This window comes from Gymnodraco acuticeps, unplaced genomic scaffold (genome assembly GCF_902827175.1).
Source record: "Gymnodraco acuticeps unplaced genomic scaffold, fGymAcu1.1, whole genome shotgun sequence".
NCBI lineage: Eukaryota > Metazoa > Chordata > Actinopteri > Perciformes > Bathydraconidae > Gymnodraco > Gymnodraco acuticeps.
Genome location: NW_022989748.1, coordinates 4378878 through 4399902, shown reverse-complemented (window position 1 = coordinate 4399902; position 21025 = coordinate 4378878). Strand labels below are relative to the sequence as shown.

The following is a 21025-nucleotide window of genomic DNA, read 5'->3' as shown; positions in this document are numbered from 1 at the left end:
TTTGTATTAGCTTCTCAAATAACAATATTCAGTTATGTATAATGAATGACATTACATAAAGGCAGAACAGGTGGCAGAGGAAAAGAGAGCTGATCAGATGTCAACACGTTATTACCACATGACGAACAGAGCCATCACTCAGATTGATCTGGTGTCCTCTTCACAGTGAGAGCTATTCTGTTCTTCATGTTGTTAGCAGTCAGAGAAAGCCCCTCACCCTGTTTCACTGCAGCATCTAAGGAACAATGTGTTTGCATGATGAGGAGCTTCAACGTGCACGATCACATCTCTAATCAATATGGCGGACGCTTTAAACTGCAGGAAAGGATTCTAGGCGTGACTTGGGTCACATTCGGGGATCACTTCAAAGGCATAAAGAAACAACTGAAAAGAGGCAAAAAGAAATTCTCTATATCTGACAGCCTCCTGCAAGACGCTGCATTCAAATACAAGTTAGCATTTCTAAAAGTTTAAATCTTCAAAAAGCGTATATGGTGGAGATGTGTTCAAAAAGCATGCATAGAGTACGAGCTGCAAACAAAAGCACCACCAATGATCCATCAGGCACGAGTAGAGATGTTGTTTCAAAGGGACAGTCGGAGTGATCTTGCATATTTCTTTAGGGTGCTTGAACTAAACATGTTCTGCGTGCAGAGGAAAATATAATCCGTTCACAAAGCTGCGTTTGCCCTTCAACTTATTTATTGATGTACTGAACATGGAAAAACTCCAAAGTATCCAAACACAAAGTAAATAACATGTACATCCTCTTAAATACTCAACAAAAAGAGATTCTATTCCAGAAAAAAAAGACGTGAACAAAGTCAGACTATACAACTCCAAATAAATAATAATTCTTATAGTAAGAATTGAGATAAGAGATGTGGTGGGGGGGGGGACTGAGCTCATGCCGGACCCTCTGCACAATCAAACGATCAGGAAGATTACCAAAAAAGCGAGGGTCCCGCATGACTCAGCAGATCTGCCCCCCGTCACAAGTCCTTTATAGAAACACAGAGGAATAGAAAAGCAGCTGCAGATACGGGGGGGGTGTGGTGTTCAGACAACTCCCCACGTGAATAAAGCAATATACTCCAAAGACAGGTTATATGCATATATATGAATATGAAAACAAAAAAAAGTGGTTATATCCATTCTTACCACATAAATATATATCTATTCATGTTATATATAAAAAACAAAACATGTCTATAGTTGTCTTTTTTTTTTTACTATCTACGACAGATTTGAAATCAAGAGTTCAACTGAGAGTAAGTCAATATCTCAAATTAAAATACCTTACATACTCCATAATAGAAAAAGAAAAGATATCTATAATATCACACTTTCCGATGAGGTCCAAACTAAATAATACTGATAAACATAAAAAGGACTTATTTACAAAGTAATCCTTCGCCCTGTCCCCAGACTGGCTGCTGCCTTCACTGGCTTCATGTAAAAACCCCTGTCAGTGGTGATGTTTTCAGAGGCAGAAGCTGCAGCCTCAGATGCATCTGAAGGGATCCGTTATGAAGAACTCATTCCACCTTTAACATACCTCCACGTTATAATTTAGCATGCACTTTTTCCTCAGCATTTTTGTCCAAATGGATTCAGAGGTGCTGGTCGTGTAAGATTTTACAAACCAGCCCAGCTATCGATCCTATAATCTAAAGATAATACAAAGATCTCAAAAGGTTTTTTTTTTTTTTTACATCATAAATCTCCCCAGAAATGTCAACCTCTGCAAACTTTCCTGTAAAGTTCAAAAGCTCACAATATGAAGATATTTCTCAAAGTCAAAATATTTTGTTCCAGGTCCAGTAAAAAGTGTCTCCAAATTGTTCTTTTTATAAAAATAGATGCATTTTAAACCCACATCAAAGAGGTTCTTAGCTCTTTGGCAAGGTACTGCTTTAAGAAGTGTGTTTTTTGTCTTTTTATCTGTTAAGTTTACAACATTATGCAGCCGACCGATAACAACTCAAATTACAATGAACAGAATACTTACAAAAATAGTTCAACAGAAGAACTGCTAACCACTGAAGGCAAAACGCACCTGAAGGCAACTGAGGACACAAATACAAAATAAATCACAATGCTGAACTTTACGAGACTTAATGTGCAACAAAAAGACAAACCCACCCCCTGTGAGTCTCAGCTCACACCTCAAGGTTATTTTTTAAAGAATATTAAGATTCAAAGCGTAGCGAAAAAAAGAAATCACATTGTTGGACGCTAAATTTCCCTTCGTAACACTGATTTACAAAGCTGTGTTTACTAATGTAGAAAGTGAATCTTCCCGTTCCCATGGTAACACAGTTGAGGGTTTAGGCTTTGTGTGTTTTGTTGGTTTTGAACGAGACTTGCAGCACTCTGTCCCCGAGGCGGTATCCGTTCAGGCTGGCGATGGCCACGGCGGCCTCGTCGTAGTTAGTCATGGTGACAAAACCAAATCCTTTACACTTGTTTGTGTTGAAGTCACGGATCACCTTCACGTTGGTGACCGCTCCGAACGGGCCGAACATCTGCCACAGGATGCTCTCGTCTGCGTCCGGCGCCAGGTTGTAGACAAAGATGCACCACCCGGTCCCAGCGTGGCCTGGGAGGTTCATGCCCGCCAGGCTGGTGACGCCGTCGATAGCCATCGGGGAGAACCTGCTGTGAGACAGAGAGAGACGCAGAGACTCAGTGAGGACACAAACAGCTCTGAAGACAGCAGAGGACAGGAGACGGTCCTGCAGAGCACACTGCTCTGGGGGAACTCACTAAAGAATGCAACGACGCTACTGACAGCGCCAACTGTCATATCTGCACATATTTTAAAAAACTGCAGAGCCCTCAGAAGATACAAACTTCTTTCATTTCCCTTTGCAAAAAAAGTGCACTTTTTCACAACTTTCTGAGCAGGTTTGTGCTGGTAGTGATGGACATAATCACTTCTAGTGAATTCACCCTCAGCGTTAACACCTTACTTCTCGTAAATTAGACGTGCAAGTGAATCTTTTATAAGTAATCATACAGACGCTAAACTAACAGCTGTAAGAGCATCTGCCATATAATCGCTGTCTGTGAAAACGAGCCTCCTTGCAAAAACAGTAGCAGTGACAGTTATGTCATGAACATAAATGAATTAAGCTCCTGTGCACCAATATCCTAATGACTTCTTCCCTCACAAATAACACTTTATAAAACTTGACTACCATGTGCCACATTTACTTCTTCCTTAGTCAGATGAACAGGATCAGTATGTTTGCAGAGATCTACAGACAGCAGAACACACTGCTGCAACAGAGGCATTTATTCACAACCAGACACAGGGACATGTGTCATGTGCCAGTCGGCCGTTGTGCCAACAGTGGGATGAAAAGCTTTTGGGGAATGTGGTTTCTACAGTCAGGAGAAAGTGATTGCATGGAGCCTATCAATTATTGCCGCAGGTGTCGGAGGAGATTAGCTGCTCCACTAGGCTTCTGCGGGAACATGCAGCCTGACAGGTGTGCTGCAGCAGCGAGGACGCACACACACACGTCATGGAAATCACCAAGCATTGTCGCGCCTGAGCTCTCAGCGGATTGGACTTCAATCAAACTCGCTCTCACAGAGTGAGCTGAGACAAACTGGCATCTTCAAGAATCCTGCAGACGTCTGATGCAACAAAGTTTAAAACAGGACGGCGCTGTCCATATTAGATCAAGGCCTTCAGCCGAGCTAGAAATACAAGTGTGCAATTTTGTGCAATACCAAGAAAGACACAGTGAAAGTCTGTCTGTTGTCGTGTCGACACACAGAGGGCACTTTAATCCTGACATGTTGCCACGTCCTGTCAAGATTAAAAGCACCTCACCGTCCTCTTCTCAGACAGCAACGTAAAATCATTCTCTAAAATCTTCACACTCACACATCTTGGTTCAACGACCTCTGATCAGATTAACAGGATCAGTATGTTTGAGGTCATTTACTGCTTGTATTTATCAGACACTTTGTTTTCTAACATCTGAATAAATAATGTTTCTTGTCTATATCCTGCAGCATGGTGGCGCATACCCATAATGCCAATGGGCCTGTTGTGTGTTGATTTTCCTCCATGCTTGCTTAAACAAACAAGGATGTAAACAAAATGCTTTGCAAGTATGCATGCACCTGTAAATATGCAGCTCGGCTGTTCCTGTGGACATATGTAGGCCTCAGCCTGAGGTAGGCTACTTTTTAATGAACATTTAAGTGTTTCCTGCACTAAGACTTAACCTGTGCTCATTCTGAGTCAGAAGCATTTATCGTTATGGACAGGCACACTCGACAAGACTTCATAACTGCAATAAGGGTAATTGCACACAAACATACATTCAGGGCTCGACATTAAGGACTGCCCGATGGCCCGGGGCCATCTAGTATTTAGCTCGGGCAATGAAGCCTCACCTGCTGGTTGCCCGATCGGGCAATCTATTATGCCAGTATCATGCAGCTCGCGGATCCAGTAATGAGTGACCCGACAGTAAAACTAAACATATCTATAACTAGTTACGGTAGTTTGAGAGGTAATTAAAATAGCTACGTGTGATATTCTAACCTGAAGTGTGTGCTTTGTTCCGCTCACCGCTGCATGTGATTATGCAGAGCTGCGTGTCGACTCGTTAGCAGCAGCTGATCTCTCTCTCCCGTCAGATTAGACTTCACTCGCGTTTATGTCCATATCGATCAGATCCAGCTAGTTCTAGCTAATGATATGACTACCTGCTTATTAAAAGACACCTAAACAATAAGTGTCGCTATGCAACCGGGTGAGGCCACAAAGTATAGCGCAGCATTATGCATTTGTTTACATGCCCACCGGAACCCCGAGGCATTACCAACAGATCAACGCACAATCAACCCATACAGGACATCTCTTTCTTTAGACATTAGAATTGACTATTCTTGTCTGTCACATACTCTTCTTGTCTGTCACATAAGTGGCGCAACTGAAGCGGTATTGCGCTAAAGGGAAATTATTTTGACCGAAGAGATTTAGATTTGCCGGCTAACGGGAAATCTGACGTCGCCATTTTGTGTGCTTCGCGGATGCGCTCGGCTCCTCTCGACTGCTGCTCGACTGCTGCTCGGTCAGCTTCCGGATGAGGAGGCATTCGACCAATTTACAGTAGATAACTTTACAAACATTTTTAACAGGGGCCATAATAGTGTAAATAATGTTTGTTTTGGCAGTTATAACTAGGGATGGGTATCGTTTGAAATTTATCGATTCCGATTCCGATTCCGGTTCCGGTTCTGCTTATCGATTCCGGTTCTTATCGATTCCCCGTTTCGATTCCAAAATTGTAAAAGAAAGAGGTCAAACGTTTAGATAACAAAAATATCTTTATTCTTTTCAGCTTTAACTGAAATTGTTACAAATAAAAAATATACATGCAATACAAATGTATTGCACAATAGCTGTGCTTTATTTTAACTGAGCTATGCCTGTGGCAAGCTATTAACACTGTGCCCAATTGTCTTTTTATTTTTTAGTGTAGTGGAGCCTCACTTCAGAGCGTTTACCGCGACCCATCTTTGGTGTTATGAAGTGACTGAGCTCGTGAACTGTCTACGGGAGGGCGGGGGGAGCCTCGCTGCGGGGCAACTGTGGACCTCTGTCGCCTGTCAGCGCAACTTACATGATGCCGTTTAAAAAAATTAAGGGCCGTTGACGGCCATCAGCGTACGGAGCCGGCCGTCAACGGCCCGCTGACGACCGGCCGTCTGTGATTCTCCAGGTCCGCCCTGTATTCCACCGGGTCGCCGCGGTACAGACGGACCCGCTGGAATACAGGGTCTACCGCGTTTAGGAACCGTTAAGCAGAACCGAAAAGGTGTATTTTGTACGGGTACCCGGTACCCGGCATTTTCTTATCGGTTCTCATCTGGAACCGAGTTTCGGTTCCCAACCCTAGTTATAACTGAATGTAATGTTTTCTACTTTTTTACATCTGGGAAGGCATTTGCCTTCATCAGATGGAAAGTGTCTTGACCAACAACTTAAGTATTTCTTATAGCTATGCAGGGCATGCAAGCGAGCAAACACAAACAAACAAGTGAAATGAAGAATACAATTGAAATTGTACAATATAATATTGTGGTCGTTCATCTTATAATTCAGTCTAGAGAACCAGACAGCATCTACAGTAAGACCTGCAAAAATCTAAATGTTCTAGGGTGAGGCCCCCCAAACCCTTCGTGCGTAATTTCGTCCGCGCACATTTTTCAGGGCAATCTCTATTGGGCTCAGGGCCATCTGTAAATTAGCTTAGATGGCCCACAGGGCCATCTCCCAAAATCCTTAATGTCATGCACTGATACATTACAAACTCAACAGCAATAGCTTCTGCATAAAACTGCTCCCAATGACAACGGGGGCTTAAACATACAAAGAAACATTGCTATGTATGTTTTGTAGCTATGTATTTAGTAAAGCATAAGCAGCACAGGTAGGAGGAATCCATTATTGTACTGTATTGGGGTGAACTGTCCCTTTAAGGAGGCTCTATCCTGCTCATGTTTAGGTTGATATTAGGAGACAAACTCCCTCCGGAGGGACCTTTGGGATTCAGCCTTTGCAGACCATTGACATGCACAAATAGAACACACTACAGGGGAGGGAACAGTCCGAAAAGCAGGAAAGAGCCTGTTTAAAGTGAGGACACAGGAGCAGCTCATCTTAATGACATCGTCTCTTCCTGCTCTAACATGCACTCATGTTCCTCTGTATCATATTGAATATTTACATTGAAAAGACAAACAGCCACACACCCTCATGATGTGTAACACGCTGCAGTGTTAGCTTTGATCATATTGAATCAGAGCAACCTGCTGCTGTGCTGCTTCCTACACACAGAGAGTTATCCCTCATGCGGTCTCTGAACCTCCCTCAGGATCAATTAAAGAAAATCTATTTACCTCTTCACTCCGTACGCCATGTTCAGCAGATTGTCCAGCCTAGGGCAAACACACATTCATTTCAATATTAAGAAAGACTTTCAATGATTATTACAGGATGACAGATGAGTAATATGCCTGATATAAAGAATCCATGTCTCCATTCATCTTTACTGAACATCAATATCAGCTTAGTCTTACTTTAAAAAATAAATAAATGCTACCCATTTTAATTGAATTCTAATAACGGGCTCGCTTTATTTATTAGCTGCACTTTACTTTTGCTGTTGTAATGCTGTAAAGTTCTCTGACTCTACTACATTGAAATATGCCATTTTCACCACCCATTTCCTGCACTGAGAGGCAAACTCACCCAAAACACATTTTGAGATAAATGCTTTGTTGGAAAGGGGAGAAAGATTTCCAATGATATCTTCCCATATGTATTCTGCAAGTACTCAGCACAATATGTCACAAAACCCAAGTGTTTCACATAAATCCATGATTGAGTGAACCGTTGGCGACTTTGGACTGATTTCAATAGAGCTGGTCACATTAATGTTCACTAACTTGAGCTCTACAGCAGGAGAAGCACAGCGAAGACTTCAATGTTATTGTCTTTACCTGAAGCGCTGTGCCTGATGGGCCAGGGGTCCGGGGTACCTGCGGTTGGGGGACTGGTATAGCTGGCTCAGCAGCGCCTGGCTCGTCTTCTGGCTTGGGTTGTTGGCGAACTTCACTGTGATGGGCTCCGCAGCCCCGGGGGGCTTCTGACAGTTCAGACCCTTGATGGCCTCCTCGGCCTCTACACGCCGGTCAAAACGGATGAATCCCACCCCTCTGGACACGCCTGAGGAGAAAAACATCAACACAACTTCATTCACACCAGCCATGACGACATGCCGCAGGGGACATTTACAAAAACATTTATTTCACCCTGATCTGGAGTGTTTTCCCAAAACGTTCTGAAAACATGTGAAAAGGCTGCACAAGGAGACAGAGCTTAATAGTGAGCTTTAACAGCTAAAATACATAAGTACAATGATTTTTGCTGTATTAGCTGATTGTGAGGGTATAGGGCTGCTTGATGTGGTGAAAAGTCATATTTGCGGTTATTGTCTGTTGTGATAGTGGACAGACGCTCCCCAAACAGTTCAGCCAATTCCTGTTCATCGTATGCCTCCCCGGCTCTAGGGCGCTTCCACTATGCTGTACAATGTGTGGCACTACCAGTTCATAGCATCTCTTTCCACTAGTCTCTGGCTCTGTTCTAACACAGACTCATTTTGCAGCTAAGCAGGGTGTGCGTGCATAATGATTAGACTGCACATAAAACAAATATGTTGTCACCATCGCACACGCACCCTACTTAAACTCTTTCGCAGCATTTTGTGCTTATACAATCGCAGAGGCTAAAATCGTGCAGCCCTATTAAGTTGTACGAGTTACACTCAGGGTGATTTTGTGCATTTCTTGGTGAATAATAATGTTGTGATCCAGATTCTGAAATAAAAAGAATTCTGCTAAAAACCAAACCAAAAGACAGAAGCACAAAAAGTTGGCAGTGACCTGCTCATTGGCAGCAGGGAGAAACAAGACCGAAGATCGTGACATGCAGACGTCCCCAAGAGGTGAGAAATAAAAAAGAAGTAAGAAACAATGTTTGACTGAACATCTTACTAGAAATAATCGACTGCTGCTAGTAGGCATGGGACAATATCAACACTACAGGTCATGATTATCACAAATAATTCATCATAACAAATAATGGTCTGTTTTTCATTACATAATTCCTGATTTTCTTTAAATAAGGCTATTTCTGAGCCACATGTTTCCTGGGTCTCATTTACCTCTCGCAGCCCTGCATGTGCTTGTTCTCTCAGTCTTGTCTCTTCCTGCCAACCAGCCTGAGCAGAGTCACACAGGTCCATCTCTCCATGCTGCGCCTGGCTGCACATTTCACTTTTAAACAATCTATTCTTAGTTTTAAAAATAAGTGCATTGCTCTAATGGAGTACAGTCATATGATGTTTGTGCAGAGTTTCAGAGTTTTCTCTTACCGACTGATCACAGGTTGTTGCATTAACAGAATCCTCCATGTTGGGAAATAAAGAGAAGCAATCCCATCATGTTTGAGGGAGGGACAGGGGCCCCAGGGGTGATGATGTGTTTATTAGTGTTTCAGCTCTGAATACATTTCATCAGGCTCACCTCAGGGAGTGCAGGGTAAGAGGAATGATGAAGCCCCACTGCTATACACACATATCTATGAACACCTCGAGTGGAGAATTGTATTTTTGGGGCGCTCACACAACCTCAACCTCCAAACCAGGCTGTGACAGGGTGTGTGGGGAAGAGCAGAGAGGAGATGGGGGTGTACTCACCGGTCACCCTGGTCCACCAGGATGCGTGAGGTAATGATGCGTCCAAACTGAGAGAACAGCTGCTCCAGCTCCTTCTGAGTCATCGTCTTTGGCAACCCGCTGACATACAGGTTAGCGTCTCTGATTGAGGCTGAGCTTGGGCGCGCGTACGACACCTGCAGAGAGCAATGATGCACGTTACAGAGTGCACATTAAACACAATATAAACATATAAATCATGTGTTGAGAATCAGAACAGATGCTGTGACCCATTTCTAACAGACAGCCTTCAAACACTGCCTTTCTCTTTATGACTTGTTAAGCATGTACATGTGATAATGCAACCTAAGTTTAACTTTAAATGATTTGTTATTAAAAAACAGGGTGCTTAACAGGGTTATTGTTGTTTGACTAATACAGACATTTTTGAAATCTCTACTCTCCTAGAGTCAGGTTTGGCTAAATGAAAGATCTAGATGGGGGTCAGCTCCAGGTATTGAAAGATGTTTTTGAAACTGTGAGACTCGTGGATGGATAGTGAAGCGTAAAACATGGAGTTCCTGCAAACAAAAGCACGGGTCCGATTTGTTTATTTCTAATAAACTGCACAACAATGTAACTTGCACAAATAAAGCTGAAGTCAAATGTGCTTGCTGTTCCTAAAACACTGACTAAATGTTGACCGGTTAAAGCTCTTACGCCTAACCTTCATCCTGCAGCGCTGCATCACTCCCAAGTCAATGACCGCTTCCCATTATATTTTGCCAATTTGCGTGAAATAAGTTTAACGACATAACATCCGTCAGGAAATACCCCACTGGTGATTATAAAAACTAGTTGCTAACAAGTGTCTAAATGAGACTACTTAACGCCTTGACCGTGCTTCAGTTAATTTATAATCTAACGTTAGCTTTTAATTCAAAACACAGAAATACCACATCACCGCAGCTCTGTATTGATACGTCATAAATGGGACAGAGAGGAATTAGTGTCTCCATGTGTATCTGACAGAGATGGATGCAGCATCAGCGCCGTGCAGACAGCTCTCATTTAGAAGTCATCATCTCTACAGACAACAGAGCGGCGACGGCGAGGCGGCTTATTAAAAATCATCACGCTCTGAAGGCAGGAGATGTGTGCAGAGCTGCAGAAATATACAGCATCAATCAACATCTGTCCATAAAGCCACAGTCATCCTGCAGATCAATACATCATCGAAACTCCGATGAAACAGAAATACTGCCATCAAATGTATATAACATAGTTATTGGTTAGAATGCATGTTTATACACCTCTCTATTAAATCAAATAACCCCATATATCTTAGACTGCACTGATTTTCATTTATTTTGTATTTTCCTCTTGGCTTTTGAACACTATAAATTATAAAATATAAACATTTTACAATGTTTTCTGTTGCACTGTATTCATATGTCATATATATAAAGTAGGGCTATGCAATTAATCGTATTTTAATCTCGATTACGATTTTGGCTTGCAACGATAACGAAAGAAAACGATTATTTTTGCTGCATTCCCTTTCGCAATGATGCTCTAAATTTGTCTTGGGATATACATCCTGCGTGCGACAGGATGTATAGCTACCCTAAAAGCCCTCTCAGCCAGGTTGTGTTGTGACTTGCAGTCTGTTTAAATCCATATAAACACGTTACAAGGGAAGCTTTAGTTGCTGTGTCTTTATTCTCCGGTCCTCAATGCTCCGGTCTCTAGCGTACAGTCAACTTTTACTAACCTCGTCAAGCCGGAGCCTCTTAGCTACTTCCGGTTTCCGGATAAGATGTTTTCAAAGTCTATGAATAATCGTATTTAATTATCGTGATATCAATATTGACACAAATAATCGTGATTATGATTTTTGCCATAATCGAGCAGCCCTAAATGTAAAGCACTTTAAATTGCCTTGCTTTGAAATGTATTGTATTTAAATAAATAAATAAACTTGCCTTACATTGTCGATTGAATCTAATCAGTTCACATTTGTGCCAAATTTGAAGAAAAACAAAAAAATCCAAACATTTTTAAATAACTCATGCTTAAAATTCTTCACTTTTGACAAATTTAAGGGCACATTTTGGTGATATCATTTTTAACAACCTTCCTAACAGAGTCCTCATTGTCTTTTTTAAAGAGAATGTATTATGCTCAGTATCAGGTTCATATTAGTATTCTGTGCCTCTACTGTGATGTTTACATACTTTAATGTTCAAAGAAGGTCCTCTTTTTACCCTCTGCCAGAAGAAGACAAACTCTCTCTGCAGGAACTTTGGGAATTTAGCCTTTTCAAACCATTTACAGTACATGCACAGCCACCTAGGGATGGTTATCGTTAAGGTTTTAACAGTACAACTACTTTTATCGATACCGCTTATCGATCCGGTCCTTTAATGGTATTCTTATCAGTTCTTTTGAAAAAGAAAAAGGTAAATTAACTAAACAAATTGTAAACAAAATTAACATCGCTTTTTATTTAAATTAAATAAATAATATTTCACATCAAAAGAAACAGCACCAGGGTTGGTTCATTGTAGCTAAAACTTTAACAGACAGTCGAACCCGGTGCATTTCTCCGTCTGAATGTGGTGCACATTCATGCGCATTTTGCAGTCTTTTTGCGTATTAGAAACGGAGTTGGCGACACTAAAACGGCAATATAATATTTGTGTAGCATAATACATACATCTTTTTTAAATGTCTCCAGTACCGATAAAAAGACCGATAACGTCAAAGCTTAACGGTACCACGGTCTTTAATAATTCGGCCCCGGGGCCCATTTCATACCGGGGCTCTGTACCCATCCCTACAACCATCTATACAAAACACTACAGGAAAGGGAACACCAAAGAAAGCACAATAGGGCTCCTTTAAGCATTTTAAAGGACTTCTCTTTTGTACTCTCAGATCGATTTTATTCTGACACAGTGGAGGCACTCAGCCTCACCTTTATCTGATGCTAATACTTGCTAACGCTTCAACTCCTCCTCACTTCTCACAGAGCAGCAGGAGAATTAAGGATGAGTGAAATATGTTAGAAAATGTTTTCATACTCGGCTTTCAGAAGAGATGAAGAGATGAGCAGCGGAAGATGTGTTCGGTATGGTTCATAACACGCCTCATCTTCAGCTGCCAGTACCATATTTAAGAGTCAGATTCAGGAATAATCAGGCGTGCCGCTCACAGATCTGCTGCTATTCAAACATGAACTCTCCATTACAGACATTGCCGTGGCTGTGTGGAGAAGGGATATGACTAACTCCTGGTAAAAGATATCACATGGTATGAATCCTGCAGCTCTGTATGAAGCAGACGATTTTCCACACCGCCTGATGAATGCTAATGGCAGCCACCTCCCTGCACAGCACATGCTACCATAGAAACAGTTTTGCTCTACTTGAGGTGAGGCAGCGCAGAGTGTGCCCAGATTAACAAAAGGTTCCCCCCCCACACATTCCTCCAGCTTCATTATGTTTGACTCCAAACCGAGTGAGCGGCATGTCTCGGATTATGCAGAACAGATTTCAGAGAGGAATAAATTAATGATACACTACTTCTCACCTTGATGGTTTTGGTCTGGAGTCTCAAGCCATTTAAGGTGTTGATGGCTTTCTCTGCGTCCTTCGGGTCCACGTAGTTCACAAACCCGTAGCCGAGGCTCTGCCCTGCAACACAAAGTAAAACCGATATCAGTATCGGCCGATACCGATCGAGTGGGCGGGGCCTATGGGGATCTTCCATTTAAAGTGATGTGTAAAACTCAGTTAATGGGGCTCATTCACTGGCGCTTCCACAAACAACAACCAACATAATTATTATTATTCAAGTTTACATTAACTTTGGATAATAACACAGGAGAAATTAGCGGAAGCGCTCTCTTTTCCTCTCTCTCTCTCTCTCTGTCCTGACAGCCTGTCAGTATCGTCTCATGCAGCTCACTGATCCAGTAATGAGTGACCCGACAGTGAAGAATAAATATATGTATAACTAGTTTAGCTTGTTCCAGAGGTAGGTAAAATAGCTAAGTGTGTTAGGTCTAGGGCTGTACCCGAATATTCGACTATTTGAATATTCGTTCGTTGGCCAACTATTCGGGTTTCAATTTCATTATTCGGATATTCGTTTTTTTATTAATTTTTTCCTAAATATATGCATATATATATATAGATACATCAATAAAGGCGAATTGCCATATTCTTATACTATATTTATACTTTTGAATTGCACTGTTAAAATGCGGAAATATATACAATCTCAGCCTGTGCTCCTGACATCGCGTTCACTCACAGTCACGAACGCAAACGGCACGCTTCACCTCGCTTCACACACCTGAACACAAAATGCCGAAGACTTCAGCTGTGTGGGACCATTTTAAATTGGACGACGGTAAGAAGAAGGCAGTGTGCCAAATATGCGACAAGAAACTGGCCTACCACTGTGGCACAACAACTCTGAAAAGTCACCGGATGCTGTAAATAGTAGCCTAGCTTAGCTTAGCTGTTGTCAAGTTGCCATGATGAAGCTGCTTTATCCGCCGTTTAAACAGTAACGTTACACATGATAAAATCGTGCTCTTACTTTGCTTGGAAAATAGTTGCAAGCAAGCAACCGAATTGTTTTTTTATATTAGTTTTTCAATTGTATCCGAATAGTGAAAATAATAGGAGCAATGTGGGAACATCTGGGGCTAAGGCAATTATTGGCATTCAGTTCGTTCTTCATTTATTTAAATACTGTTTACTGTATCGGTAACAAGTATTACACTGTTAGGCCTACTGTTACGGCTATGTTATTAAAAGTATTGTTGTTATAACAGAAATATGTGTTTTGTATCTTCAGGTTGTAAAACTTTATAGACGGAATTTGGAACCAGATTTGGTCCCCAGGCGCTGCGCTGCGGCTGGGTTACATGCAGAGGACACATTTAGTTTTAATGTATGCGAGTACTGAGACAATAAATAAATATAAATCGTAATAGTATGCTCTTTCTGCGCTTCTGCTTAACAGCGTGTTGTCAGGTGTCTCGGATTCGGAGCGTGTAATGAAACCTTTTGGAAAAAAAGTTTTTATTAAAAAAAAATAATAATCTCTCCGCACCGAATATTCGCTGCGGATTGCACCGAATATTCGCTGCGGATTACTACCGAATATCCGGAGCCCGAAAAATGATATTCGGGACAGCCCTAGTTAGGTCTAACTCTTAGTGTGTGTTCAGCTCCGCTCACCGGTCCAGCGGGCGGAGCTGCAGGATTTCTGCTTCCCACACATTGCATACAGCTATTTTATTGTCTTTTTCGGACACCTTAAATTACTGCCAGACCGGTGAACTGATGTATTTTAACTGGTGAATTTAAAAACAGCAGTTGCTAACAAGTGTCTAAATGAGTACAAAGCATCATCACGCTCAACTTTAGCTGCCTTTAGCTTAGCAGTGGCGATGTGACGTCATGTGACCGTGACGTCATGTGACGTCATGTGACCGTGCTGTGACCGTGCTGTAGTTCCTTTATAGCCTAATATTAGCTTCTTACTTCAGAAACCATAAATGGTGATAATATGTGGAGATTATCCTGCTGAACAAAACCTGGAAGTAACAAAAAAATGAGTTTTTGCTACAGATATTATTTTCTGCAATAATCCAAAATCCAATGGAAAAATCCCATTGAAACAGGAAGATGCTGCCTTCAGGGTCCACCACAGAAATCCCTGCGGCTCTGTATTGTTAAACCTAACGGCATCATGTAGTCAGTGGGTTTTGGTTATTTGGCAGCAGGTGAAGAAAACAGCAGGTCAGGCCGGTCTGCAGGTTTTTTATAGAATAAATCCTCTAAAAAAAACCTTTCACAAACATGTCTTAAGTTAAAAATGACAGCAATTGCTCTGCTTCTCACAGTGTGTTCCCCTCCCACTGCAGATTATCTCTAAATGTACAATAGATTGACACCCACTCTCTATGTGCAAAGAGACAATTCAATTTCCTCCGCCCACTCTCTGGGTCTCTCTGCAATTCCAGTGCGGTCAAGTTCAGCAGCTCAAGCTGCTTCAGCATATTAATACAGCACAGAGGAAACTCGTGATAAAAACTTTCTATGAGAGGAAATCTGGGTCAGATTCACATCAAGGCGTGTCCAGAGACCAGATCAAGGTGCAAACATGTCAATCACTCCCAAACATTTTAACTAGTTTCTCTTTATATCAAAAAGAAAAAAAATGTGCTTCTTGAGAGGTGATGTGTTCAAATGTCCAAATGTGTTACAATTAGTGCTGCGTACCTGGACTCACATTCAGGTTCAGGTCCGGACTCAAGTCCAGAGGTTCAGGTTCAGGTCCGGACTTATAAGTCCGGACCTGAACCCATGGCTTGTGTCAAGTTGTGTGAGTAACTAAAGTGAACTTATTGTGAGCTAATTATCAATTGAAAATTAACTCATAATCAACTCAAATTCAAACTCGTCAGGTTTATTGTGCTCCCTTCCAACTTGTGTCTACATTTCTCTACAAAGTACAAATGTAAAAAAAACACTTTTTGCCACTTAGTCTACAAATGACTTATGACAGCAACTACAGTGAACTACTACACAGTTCAAACATTTATTTCATTTACCAAACTAAACTAACCAAACAGTCCCTAAGCTGACTGAGCCTAAATCCCTAAAACGTTGCTGAAAGGTAGAGTGTAGAGTAGACTATACGCATTACACTGTTACACACCTACTATACAGTAGTATACAGTAGGCTACACTGTAGTGACTGACTGTACAGTCAGAGTGTACTGTACTGTCTGTACACCATGTCTTTTCTACAACTCTACATGTGTACATTATACAGTACATACTACATACATAGTGATGTACATACTGTTAGAAATTAAAATCAATGTTGATATGGCGTAATTTAGAATTAAATACACTATTTAATTTAAATCAGTTTTATTCTGAAAAAACAGAAGTTCACACTATTAACTTAATACTTTTATTCTGAAAATTATTCACTTCCGGTTAGCATTAGCATGTGGCGAAATGCTACGTTTTCAAACCGTGAATCGAAGGTGAAATGACATGTGATGTTGTACACTGAGCACACTGGGATTAGCACTCATTTATTGACGCTGAATAACGTTTATCAGGGAATGTTTAAATAACCACAGACACCAACCTGGGCTGACGGGAGATGGGGAGAGCGCCTCCTTTTGCAATTTCATTTGTACACCATCGCATCTTTTGTGTAATTAAATGCCGTTAACTTTTATAAGCTTCCCTTGACTCTTTTCAGTCTCTCCTGCCTTCAGGGAGGTTTTAGATGGTTTAGAACAAGAAGGAGAATATACGTAAGTGCTAGTTTTTTTGCGAGTCCAAGTACCGGTTCCCAACGTTCCGGTTTTAACCGGACTTGAACCGAAACTTTTTACAAGTTCAGTACCGGTTCGGCGTACCGGTACGCAGCACTAGTTACAATTAATAATAATTAAAACAGAGAAGCAGAGCAAATGTATATATTGTTTTTTCTAAGGTCATTACTTCAGTACTTTTAGTAAAGGCTGCGCATGTTTCATCAAGTTTTTATATTTGCATCATTGCATCGTTGCTAAAGCTGCAGCGCATTTCTCTAAATGGAAATGTTCTGGGTCGTTGTAGCGCGTTTGCACCCATTGGCCACCGTACTTCATGCCTCCAGGCTTAATCACTAGCGTGACTATCTCTGCTGTGAGCAAGAGAAGTTCATAAACTAAAGTTCACTTTGCACCTCAGGGACAGTTATTAGAAGCAGCGGGTGAAATGACACTTTATGAAGCTCTGACTCCTCCTATGAAACAAACTACTCGCTGTGAGCTGTCTTCAGGTGGAGAGGCCTCCTGCTGGGATACAGAGCAGCCGGTAGTGGGAGGAAGACAACAGAGATGATGCAGCGAGCATCTCTCCGTGATTACTCAACATCTGATGCAGCACCCAGATGTTGGCTGGCTTAAATCCACAGCCCTGAAAACGCAGAGACAGAGCAAGCGTCTGCAGGGAGAACGTTTCATGTGAAGTCAGAGCAGCCAGCCTCAGGAAGCACTCGCATGTCTGAATTAAAGGAGACATGTCATGGCCATTTCCACTGATCATAATTCCATTGTTGAGGTCTACTAGAATAGATTTATATTGTGCAATTTTCCAAACTCACATTGGTTTCTCAAACAGCATCTCTGTAAACTACGTATATTCACTGAATTTCACTCTCTGCCTTTAACGGCTCGTTGTAGCTCCAATAGCTCCAGCCCCCACCCTCCCTGTGAGCACAGTGTGCTCTGATTGGTCGGGGTGTTGTTTCCTTGTTTAGCAATACACAGCCAAACTCATCCTGAGCACACACAAAGTCACAGCCGAAGTAAAAACAATAAGTGTGGCTTGATATTGAGTAAGAAAAAGGTTGATAAACGCTGAGAGAATTTCGCCGCGATCCCGACTGCCTGTTATCAGCCTGCAGCCAGGGAGGAGAAATCAGCAGAGCTGCCTGCACTGAGTGTGTGTGTGAGGAAGTCCATGGATTGGTCAATTTGGACCAATCAACCATTACACCCCTAATAGATAGATGATCGCAGTAACCAGCAGAATTGGGGAGTGAAAAACTGACTTTAAACTCAGTTGGGTAAAAAAAGAGTCTGTTAATTTAAAGGAGACATGTCATGCTTTTCCGGTTATTACCCGTCCCCTTGTGTTATGAAGGTTTTTATGCATGTAAACGGTCTGCAGAGTCACAAACCCTCAAAGTACACCCTGTAGGGAGTAAAACTCTAACACAGAAAAGACCTCCGCGGACCTAACGTAACGGCTCCACGAAGAATCAAATGGACAATGACGTATCTCCAACGAGGCGTTTTGGGGAGGTCTTTTCTGTGTTAGAGTTTTACTTCCTACAGGGTGTACTTTGAGGGTTTGTGACTCTGCAGACCGTTTACATGCATAAAAACCTTCATAACACAAGGGGACGGGTAATAACCGGAAAAGCATGACATGTCTCCTTTAAATTAACAGACTCTTTTTTTACCCAACTGAGTTTAAAGTCAGTTTTTCACTCCCCAATTCTGCTGGTTACTGCGATCATCTATCTATTAGGGGTGTAACGGTTCACAAACATTTCGGTTCGGTACGTACCTCAGTTTTTAGGTCACGGTTCGGTTCAGCAGAAAAAATGATCACAAAATATAAAATATGTTTTTTTTTTTTTTTAATTATTATTAAACTTTTATTATTTATTCACTCAAATAAATACAAAATATAATAAAATGAACATTAAGGTGCAGCATTTCGATGAACTGAAATAATCTGTATTTTAACTTTACTGTACTAGCACCTAAGCAGCCAGTTTGACATTAGGACTTGCTTGTCATTGTATTTTCATGTTTTTTTAAAGAAAGATGAACTTGTCCACATTGCTGCTGAAAGGGCAGATCTGCTGGCACTACCAATGTCTCCTGCTGTGGAGAACACCCTCTCTAGGGACAGAGGTAGCAGATACAGCCAGGTAGCGCTTTGCTAACATGGCAACATAAGGATATTTGGTGTTTGTAATAGCTTTGACTCGGTCTGAACTCTCTGCGAGTGGTGGAGGCTTAAATGCTAGTGGGAGTTGGGTTTGCACTTCAGTCTTTTTTCTTTTGGTACCGGTGATATTCACGTTCGGGTGATGCCTTTTCAAATGAGTGTGCAAGTTTGATGTATTGCCAGCCGCGTAACCAATTTTACTTGAACAATACCGACAAACAGCTTTGGTTCGGTCCACCTGTCTTTGTCCGTCATCCTTGTACGTAACTGCGAAACCAAAATGTTCCCAAACCGGAGACTTCAATGATGGTGGAGGATTTTCGAGCTCAACTTTATCTGCGTTCGCCATTTCGAAAGTTCCTCAAATTACTGACTACATTTGAACGCATCCCTGTGACCAGCTCTCATAGGATGCCTCTCGTCCAATGAAATGACTTGGTCGCTCTATGACGCGTTGAACCCAATGTGAGCAAATTACTCTGAATGCTGCGACGCAGCACCTGAGATTACTTCCAAAAAGTTGTTCACGTTCTCAATTTTTTACGTTTAACGTTATATTCGTTCGGTACACTTCGGTACACACGTGTACCGAACCGAAGGGTACGTGTACCGTTACACCCCTACTATCCATTATTTAAACATGTCAATACCTTTCAGATGGAGGCTCTTAAAATATCGGCATTAAGATCCATTCGTTTATTGCACAGGAATCTTCTAAAGTCAGGGAGCGGCATTTCTAAGCGCTAAGAGCCACAAACACACCATCTGCATTCAGACATTCGATAATCCAATCAGAAGCTACCACTGTTTTACTATTACTTGTTTCTTTCTGTAAAAAGATGCAATCTAGAAATGATCATAAAATATGCAGGTCTGCATTAACTTCCCAGACATTAAGCAGTTTTATTAAACAGCAGCGGTGATTTGCACGGTTTATGGACAGAGCAGATTAAAGTCTGACACACAAGGTAGCATGGGAACACCCATAATGCATCTGTACAACTGTTTCCAAGCTGTGATTACTGCTGATTCACGTTTAAAGGTTTACTAGTCTTTTCTTTGCAGCAGCCTGATTTCTAACTGCTTGTTTACTTTATCTCCTTTCACTTAAATCCCTCCCACTACCCCTGTTAATGCTGACCTCCTCGTGGATTCATCTTCTTATTACAGACACATGCATTTCCTAACATTCGGTCTATATGTTGTAAAATGTATTATCTCTTCAATTTACACACGGCATCTATTGCACGTCTGTCCGTCCTGGGAGAGGGATCCCTCCTCTGTTGCTCTCCCTGAGGTTTCTCCCATGTTTTCCCCTTAAACTGTGGGGTTTTCTCTGGAAGTTTTTCCTTGTACGATGTGAGGGTCTAAGGATAGAGGGTCTAAGGATAGAGGGTGTCGTTTTTCTCATACTGGTATTCTGAACAATCTGTGCTGTTGTATTTGCTGTAAAGTGTCTCTACTGTAGGCTATTTTTATTATATGTACAGCACTTTGGCGCGACCAAAAATAGTTTATAAATGTGCTATATAAATAAAACTTGATTTGATTTGAATATGCACCCCATGTACAATCATTTTAAACCATCATCACCTGTCAATTCAGTCCATCTTTCACTCCAGCACACAGAATTGTGGTTGCATAGCCACAGAAACTCCCTGCAGCCCCATACACTTTCATCCTCGTATGAATTCAGTAAATACATACAGAGAAGCTATTCCTTTGCAGGTTATTTACTAAAAATGCACCTTTAATATAAAATGCTTCTCAGAGAAAGCCTGAAAGTGCATAGGTAAGAGAGGCCAGCAGAGAAACATATGTGTGTAAGGCCTCGAGCATTATGACATTTAACATAATGACAACAATGAAGCCTCATAACCAAGACAATGAACCCTCTGTTCAATGTAAAGACCCTTACATTCTTAATGCTGATGTTTCTGGACTAAACGGGCGGCAGTAGCTCAGTCTGTACAGTCGCTCAGTCTGTACAGTAGATCAGTCTGTACAGTCGCTCAGTCTGTACAGTAGATCAGTAGCTCAGTCTGTACAGTCGCTCAGTCTGTACAGTAGATCAGTCTGTACAGTCGCTCAGTCTGTACAGTAGATCAGTAGCTCAGTCTGTACAGTCGCTCAGTCTGTACAGTCGCTCAGTCTGTACAGTAGCTCAGTCTGTACAGTCGCTCAGTCTGTACAGTCGCTCAGTCTGTACAGTAG

The 21025-nt window shown here is 41.7% G+C and overlaps 1 protein-coding gene across 5 annotated transcripts in view; it reads right to left on the bottom strand.

Moving 5' to 3' along the window:
* Window positions 1-684: 684 nt before the first annotated feature.
* elavl2 (ELAV like neuron-specific RNA binding protein 2) overlaps window positions 685-21025 on the bottom strand; it is a 51313-nt gene continuing 30972 nt past the window's right edge. For 4 of the 5 annotated variants that reach the window (XR_004571021.1, XR_004571051.1, XR_004571060.1 and 1 more), the window contains exons 4-7: window positions 12849-12952; window positions 9297-9451; window positions 7537-7762; window positions 6934-6972 (exon numbers count right to left, since the gene is read on the bottom strand). Coding sequence is in view for 1 of the 5 variants with exons in the window: in XM_034236573.1 (XP_034092464.1) it covers window positions 2331-2661; window positions 6934-6972; window positions 7537-7786; window positions 9304-9451; window positions 12849-12952 (872 nt within the window). In the remaining 4 variants the exon portion in view is untranslated. Of the gene's footprint in view, window positions 2662-6933; window positions 6973-7536; window positions 7787-9296; window positions 9452-12848; window positions 12953-21025 lie in introns of those variants that run through there. The other variant, XM_034236573.1, reaches the window with a different exon arrangement.